This window comes from Oryzias latipes, chromosome 11 (assembly GCF_002234675.1).
Source record: "Oryzias latipes chromosome 11, ASM223467v1".
NCBI classification, from domain to species: Eukaryota; Metazoa; Chordata; class Actinopteri; order Beloniformes; family Adrianichthyidae; genus Oryzias; species Oryzias latipes.
Genome location: NC_019869.2, coordinates 15,537,417 through 15,546,013, shown reverse-complemented (window position 1 = coordinate 15,546,013; position 8,597 = coordinate 15,537,417). Strand labels below are relative to the sequence as shown.

General features: G+C 35.5%; 1 protein-coding gene across 2 annotated transcripts; it reads right to left on the bottom strand.

The window, feature by feature from the left end:
• Positions 1-682: 682 nt before the first annotated feature.
• On the bottom strand, positions 683-8,199 carry LOC101164413 (vesicle-associated membrane protein 2-like). 2 transcript variants are annotated; one of them, XM_020707159.2, is made up of 6 exons: positions 7,965-8,199; positions 7,365-7,405; positions 5,617-5,746; positions 5,390-5,548; positions 2,479-2,530; positions 683-2,225 (listed from the first exon to the last, which is right to left on the bottom strand). In XM_020707159.2, the coding sequence occupies exons 2-6, from the start codon at positions 7,376-7,378 to the stop codon at positions 2,209-2,211; spliced, it is 372 nt and encodes a 123-aa protein (XP_020562818.1). In that variant the 5' UTR covers positions 7,379-7,405; positions 7,965-8,199; the 3' UTR covers positions 683-2,208. The 2 variants fall into 2 exon arrangements, with proteins under 2 accessions (XP_020562818.1, XP_004074099.1); XM_004074051.4 differs by lacking the exon at positions 7,365-7,405.
• Between the last annotated feature and the right edge of the window lie 398 nt (positions 8,200-8,597).

Sequence of the window (8,597 nt, the reverse complement as noted above, 5' to 3'; positions counted from 1 at the left end):
TCTAGTATGTTGTTGAATTTACACCTTTATGATTTACAAAAAAAATGTTTTTATGTGTTAACATTTTTTTTCCTCCACTTTCCTTTCAAAATATTGAGCGGTAATGATTTCTGAAAGAAAAAGTTAAACATCTTTGTGTTTAGACAATGTCTCTAGGTTAATGTTTATAAAATGGATAGAAAGAATTAAACTCCAAGAATAAGGGGATTTATTTTATATCGATTCACAAAACTTTTTTAAAGTTCAAACTCTAAAAAAATCTTGAAACAACTGAGGAGTTGGAGACCTACAAGGCTAAAATGTGATCGATGGAAAGAGAATCTGCCCTCTTAGGATTGAACGGTTATTAGGATCTCAAATGTGTTTTAACCCTTGTGCTATCCTAGGCACTTTAACATTGGGAGTTGGGTCATCTAGACCCACTAAACAGTGCTCTGAACCTTTTTTCTTCAAGGTTTTGTGATCTTCACTGGTGTCCATGGATTACATGAAATCTTTCCACCTTTATCCACCTTTGTCATGGTAGGAAGAACACGTCAATGTAAGGGTGGGGTCATCTAAGACAGCACAAGGGTTAAAACATATAATTTATCAGGAGTTTGTGCAATTTGAAGAGAAACTTGTACCCTCAAAAAAGACTTAACTTGAAAATAATTTTTTTGGAACATTTAAATATTCAGAGTGAGATTCTCCCAGTGATTTTTTTTTTTTTCTTCCTTCCCAGCAGCCTTTTTTATTGAAAAACAAAGTCTGTGTCTCAAAGCACTGGAACAGATGAAAATGGGTTACAAACACAATATTGTGAGAGAAATCCATGTGAGAATTTTTACCTTTATCTATTTTGAATTGGTGCTTCATAAAAAAAGTTCAAACTGATAAAATCTAAGGGACAACCCCCCCCCCCCCAAAAGGGTTTGGAATTCCCGAGACACATCCCTCAGATCAACATCAGGAAATTGCACTTTAATACATATTTCCATTGAAAATGAAAGTAGAATTTAAAAAGCACTCCTAGAAAACAACACTTAGAGAGCAGAGTTTTGTCTAAACATTTTATCCAAACACAATAAAAAGCTGAGCGTTAAATTTAACAGAGATTTAACATTTTGTTGCACAGCAAAAACATTACAAGGATATTTTTTGCTGAATCTGATGATCCATTTATTTTGGTTTTATAATGCAACTGAAATATTTTGCTTTTACAACAAATAAGAAGCCAAACTGCAAACTGATTGCAAACATGAATTTAATACTCCCCATTCAAAAACATCTGTCGCTCAGTGTAATAGAACAAATAGTCGCGTGTAACCATTCAGCGTTTTAAATGTAATTCATCCACACTGCAGAAGTCCTTCAGTGATCCAAGTCCTGGTTCATGTGTTAGAAAAGACATTACAAACACAAAGGAAATCAGTAAAGAAACATGTCCTACGTTAAAATCAGGGAAATCACCAAGGGGTTTGGTTTAAAACATGAAGGACAGAAACACCAGCTGAGAAAGTTCTGCTTCTTTTCAGAAGAAACACAGGAAGTTTAAGACAGGAGGGCAAAGAGCTGCACAGCCAGCAGAAGAGCAGACATGAGTTCACCAAACATCTTCTGATTCAGGCTTTTGAATAATTTCTCATCTTGCACTTATTTTTATGGTAAAAAAAAATTACACACGTCTTTCTATTCCAGGTAATTTACTTCTTCAAATTCAACCCCCAAAAATCATTGTCATTTTGAATGATGTACTTTTAATATATTTTCAAAGTAAAACTTCCTTGAAAAATATTTCCACTTTCACTTGTAGCTAAATATAGTGTCCTAAAAAATAAGTTAACTCAATACATAATGAATAAAATTATTCTTGCCTTAACAATTTCCCCTTTATCTTGAGTCTAAAATTAAACAGAAATATATAGCACTTATAATGCTCCATTAACAAAAACATAAACTGCAACATCTCCAGAAACAGAAATTTGCCTCCATTTAACTAAGACTATATTTAAGTCATTTTGATTTAAAAAAAATAAAAGTCAAACTGAAAGAGAAAAGCCCCTTGTGCCCTCATTCATCAGCTGCTGAACTCTGTAAACCTGCAGGAATCATGAAGGAGAACGATTGAGGTTAAAACTGATAAGGAGGACAAGGAGCTGGAGGGAAGACGGGTCTGTGTTGTGTGTTCTTGTCCTGCGGCCTGTGCGGTCATCTTTGAAGTGAAGCTCATTTGAAGAAATACACTGAAAAAATAATAGAACACAGTCAATCCTCTGCAAGAAAAAAAAGGTCCAAAGGAAATGTTGCTTCGATGTAATTTATTCGTTTCTTACAGGTACTTTTTGATCTAAACGAAGTGGTCACGCATCACAAAAACAGTTTAAAGGTATTTGAAACAAATCACTTCAATTTTAAATATATATAGTTCTGCTCTGTCAACACAGCTAACATATATAACAGTGTAATAATATAATATATAACATATTTTAGACTCACAGAAAATGATTCCGACAAATATGACACCTATAACTCCCATGATGATCATCATCTGCAAGAGAATCAAACAAATAAAGAGATTTTAACCCTGGATGGCCTTCCTGGCACAACCCTTTTTCTATATCTGGGGTGGGGACCAGCACAGGGGGATTCAGACTTGGGGCCCATCCTTGGAATTGAACTGGATGAAGCCTGATTTTGCATGTGCCAGCCATACACTTGACCAGCTGAGCGATTCAGCTGCTAAACAGGATCCATACATAATAAAACATTTTAAAAAAGGGGCAAATGTCACATTATATTTCATAACCTTTTGATGAATGCATGAATGAAAATGTGGACAAGAACAAGCGGTCATGGAGAGATTTGAACACCTGATTACCATTGATTAACAAACAAATGCTGACATCTAAAACACACCGACGCATGCTTTTCTGCTAAAACACACCATAGAGTTTAGTAAACAATAAAACAGGGACCACTTTTAACTGCAGATTAATCCAGATTTGGTACACCGGTGAGTACATGCAGCAGCAGGATAAATTGAAAAACGAACAGTGAAACATTAGTTTTTTTTGGAAAACTATCACAGAGACTGTGGTGGTCTGAAAGATGTCAATGAACGTCCTCATAACTGGAGAAGCAGAAATATGCACACCACAAAGAAGGGATTACGTCACAAATCACAGCTGGCGCTTTAATCCCTGACCCTCATGGTAATCCAGATTGAGATTTCCCTTCTGCTCCATGCCGGTTCATCATACTCTCTTCCTTTCTCTCCTGTAAAGTAACCGTCCTCCAGGCTTCCTCTGACTGGATGAAACAGGCTGCAAACAAGGGGATTGACTGATGCTGAGACTAAAGGGTGAATGGATGGATGTATGGATAGATGGATGGATGGATAGATGGATGCATGGATGGATAGATGGATGCATGGATGGATGGATGTATGGATGGATGGATGGATGGATGGATGGATGGATAACTTCAGCGTCTAAAAACGAAAGCCATGTTTTTGTTTTTCCTTACAATCATTCATTGACACATTTCTATTCCATCACATTAATGAATTTTAAAGCATAACAATGCTGGGGCTCCCCAGTCCTGAATTTGTTTGTTTTATTCAAATAATTCAGATCATCAACATCATAACATCAGATGAGGAGGATCACGTCACTAAGAAAATACATATTTAAAAGACCAAATTCACAAAGAAAAACAACCTTTTTCTGAATTTTCTTTGCTTTGTGGCAAAAAAACACCCTGTGAAACCACTGACTTGTTTTTTTTTGCTTGCTGTTGAATGTGGACCATTGTTCTGCTGCAGAACCAAAGGGCTTTGGAGCCTGAGATCATGACATGGATGAAGGAAAGATGCTTTTTTAGAATTTTCTGCACTATCCAGGTCTTGAATCTGCAAAACATCCTCACACCATCATACTTCTTCCACCGTGTTTGACTGTTGCTCGTTTTCATTTGTTATTTCTTTTTAATACATGGTGTGCTAACTTTACCATTTACACACACATCCAGGGGGATAATGATGATGCTCATGAGGGTTAGAGGTCATGTCTGTAATGGATTTTTTTACAGCACGAATTAGCCAAAACGTCTCCACATGTGTGGAATAAGGTAAAGTTCATTTTTGCATAAGTAGTAGATGTCTTAATTTCAGTAACTAACATTTTGGGATTTTAAGATCAATCATAAACTCATTTTTTGAAAAATAATTCACCAGACTTGAGGAATAAGTTCTTATTCTGAGGGACGCCATTCATGAAGAAAGTAAAACTGTCCTTTTTTGCCTTAAAAAGTCCTTTTTTGACAAACGAACTGCCATGCCCGACATTTTACTTCACAAAAGGACTTCTTTAACAGAAACAGTTATTAAATTCTTGCCCCACCATTAATCCTGGAAGGTCTAGAAGTTCAGTCTGGTGTTCATCCTTCTATAAAACTGCACATAAACCATTCAAGAATCTGCTGGCTCTTCAGACGTTTCACTTCATGGCTCAGCGGCTCAATACATGACACCAGGATTGATTTTAATAGGCTGCAACTAACTAAGCAGATTAGTCCTTTGCACACATGTAACCAAACTGTAAATATTCAGTTATAATATAGAAAAAACAAACACATAAACCATTTTAAATACTGTCAGGTATGGTGGTGAGGGAATGATGGTATGGGTTTTGTGAAAATCCATCTGATCTGACATCAGCAAAACATTACTGCGCACACGAATGACTGTAAATGAAAAAAAGGACACATTATACTGTTCCACTGGACTAAACTACTTCTGTACATTAAACTGTGCCATATTAGATCTATGATTTATATACAGTGATGTCTGAGAAATCAATTTGGATCAATTTTGGATGTTTGTTAGTTACAAATAAGTGTCAGTTTTCAAATTGTAGTGAACTTCTTTAATTTCATGTGGGTCTATTAAATTGGTCATCGCTTCCATTTGAACATTTAGCAACAGTCTGGTTCACAATAAGAGCAAATGAATTTTTTTTCCTATACAGAGACACGTATGTTTACAAATCAGTGGAGCTCTGCTCTGGACGACGATTTATGGTTAAGAAACAGCAAAAGACAAAACTGAATTTGATTTTTATGTTTGATGTAAAAACTGAAACTTTTCTGCTTAGTTTTGGGTGCTAGCCCCAAACGAGTCATCCTTACATCATTCTAATCAGCAACATCTAGGTATTTATTGTTCCCAGAGGATTTTACACACCAATCCTCACATAATCCTCTCCCTGTCAATTTGTTACATCCCCTTGGAGAACAAACGTTTTGTTATTTTGCTTTGTATTTCATTAAAAGTTGATTGAAGTGAAAAAGGCGTTGTTATTTTTAACCACCTTATTTGTCAAGGACAGAAGCAGCATCTGGTTACTACCTTGCAGTTTTTCCACCAGTACTTGTTCTTGAGTTTGGCGGCGCTGCTCTCAAACTGGGAAGCTCCGGCCTGCAGGGCGTCCGCCCGGTCGTCCAGCTCCGACAGCTTCTGGTCCCTCTCCAACACTTTGTCCACATTCACGCGCATGATGTCCACCACCTGAGGTCCAAAAGCAGCGTGACTGCGGTTCTGCGTCATTGATCGTTCAAGGTTCACCGTTTGCTCACCTCATCAACCTGTGCCTGTGTCTGCTGAAGTCGCCTGTTGCTGGTCAGATTAGGGGCCGCAGCCGGAGGGCCCCCCTCGCCCTCCGGGGCCCCGGGACCTCCTGGAGCACCTGCTGCATCTGGAGTAGACCTGCAGCAGGAAAACAGACACAACAGAAGGGATCAGAAAAGAATTCCTCACTGAATAACGGAGGGTTACAAGTTCCTCTGACTGCAACGCTGCAACACACATCCTGGTTTATTTTTCAATAAGACATCGCGCCTTAAAAAAACTTTCAATAGTGTTTTTTTTTAAGATGTTGAAACTCAAACCCAAAAGAACACTGCCTGAAAATGTAAAAAGATATGCAATAGCGGCACTAATGAGATATATGTCATTAAAATGGCAACAACAGATAGATTATTTCCATCCTAATGAATAAATCAGTGAATTTACAAAACTGGCTAAATCTAACTCTAAATTTTTATTCTATTATTATAATGAGAAGGAATCTGTGCCAAGAAAAAAACAGGCTCTTGTAAACATAACTGCCAGTAAAGTTTAGTCACTTTGGGATTTTTTCCAGTAAAATTAATTTAACATGATTTAACCCTAAAGTTTAGAAAATTTCAAATATGAAAAAAAAATGGTGAAAATAAAATAATTTTGTTCAGGTTTCAAATTTATGCTGCTAAATTGAGTTTTTTCACACTGATTTACTAAAATACTGCAGTATTCCCACCCCCCTAAATCTTTACAATTCTTTAACATAAATAGCTGTTTTTAAAACAGACAGCTTTGTTGTAACAGAGTCACCAAAGTTAAAAACACACCAACAAGCAAAAAGACTGCAGGCTGCCTACCATGGATCTGCCTGCCATGGATCTAGAGCAGTTCTTGAATTTAAACCATCAACCCTAATCTGAACATCACACCCTCGCCACGTAGAATATAATTCAGTCATGAATTTATGGCTAAACCATAAATTCATTTTCCAAGAATGAAAGTCACTGTTTTGATTTTCCATTTAAGCGTTTCCATCTATAGCTCAACAAGCTGAAAATCCACAACACATATTTTTAATTCTAAATGTTTAAGTATCAAACGTTTAACTTTTAGACTCTAAATGAAAAAGTATTTCAATCCAGTGTTCAAAATATTCTAATTTTGCATAGATTGTTTCTGCACCACTGTTAAAGTTTGTTTGCTATTCACAATAGAAATGGTTTCTAATTTTTTTTTTAATGTTCACTGGATAAAAAGAAGTGATTTTTAGAAATAATACCATAACATACTCATTAGTTTATTTTTATTCTACAAACCAAGATTTTGACCTCAATGTTCAGAATGTTAAATATTGAAGACAACTTCAGTTTAGACAGAAGAAACTCTAAAAAACAGGAAAAATTTGAGTTTACAAATAGTAAAACAAATGTTTAGATTGTATTTCTTCTTTGTATTATAATTGTTTTCTGTGAATTTCTTTTATTATAATTCTGCTAACATTGATATGTACAACCCGCTCCACTTTCTTAGGCTGTTTCTATTACAGTGATTTCTTAATCGATCGATTGGTTAGGTGAGAAAAGCTGGACTCAGATTATCTGATGTTCATCACATTTGAGGGAAAAACACTTTTTCCATAAAAAGCTATTAATACAATACATTTTTCTGGGCAAATAAATAGAAGTTAAAAATGAATGGAGTGGTCTGAAATGTCTAATGTATGGAAAATGTAAACATAAACATAAAAAAAGAAGATAATAACTTTTTTTTTGTCATCTCTGGAAAGACAGCGGTTCCCTCTTTCTGCTCTCACGGACAGGGTTGTTTTCCGGAAGCAAAATGGAGACAGATTAATCGCTTCAGCACCAGCAGCATCATCATCAGCAGCCTGACTGAAGGATTTTAACATCTACACAACAACCCTCCCCCTCCCCGAGAGAAAAAAGAATTAAAATCCACTATTTGACCCTTTTCTAAACAAAAGCCTTCAATTTTCCAGCAATTAGTTTTTTTTTTACTTCATTCTGTTTGTTCTTCTTTGCTTCAAACTAAAAAAAACCACAAACACACACACACACACAAAAAACGATGTTAAATAAAATAAATAATTTCTCAGCTCTGTTGAGAAATAGCTTAGGTGAATCAGCTGGTCATTCTCAAGCTTTTTATTCAGTCAAAACAAGTTTCAGCCAAATTAATGCAGTGACCTCAACATAATTTCACTTTAACAACAATTAAATGTTAAATACTGAACCATCAAACTCAAGATTCCAAGTCTACCTGGATACAGATGGCAACTATGCATATATTTCTGCTATTGTTAATATTTTTTTAACAGTTAAATATCTTTAGTTGTACTCACATCTCAGCTGCAGGGGGATGGAGAGTATTAGTGAGGCAGAGGATGAGGAAGGTAGGACCGAATGAAGAAAAAAAAAACAGAAATTCCAACTATCAGTTATCTAAAAAGATCAGATCTCTTTTTTTAAATGTTAGTTTTTTTCCTAAAATTATTATTATTTTTAAATGAAGCAACTACATAAGAAGCAGCTGCGCAGTGAAAAAACAGCTGTCAGTCAAACTGAAGCTCCACCCTAAAGAGCAGGGACTATCGCGCAGGCGCACACGAAGCCCCGCGCAATTCCATCCTTCCATAAATCAGATTTATTTATAAGCACGTAAGGGGGTTTCTGCGCATGCGCCTCTTCAGGAGGTAAAAGTAGAATGTCTAAAATCCTGTCTAAAAGTGTCTCAGTGCACACAAACTTAAAAAATAAATTAATAAAATAAATGAGATCAAAACTTTATGAAATCAAATGGTTATACATGTAAACTAAATTAAATCAAATAGAATGCATCGTGAATTTGATATATAGACTATAACACATTTTAATTGATTTATATTTTATTAAGTTGAAACTTTTATTTTATCTAAATTTCTGATTTATTTCTTAATGATACAAAAATCTAACAAAAATTGATAAAAGATGATTGA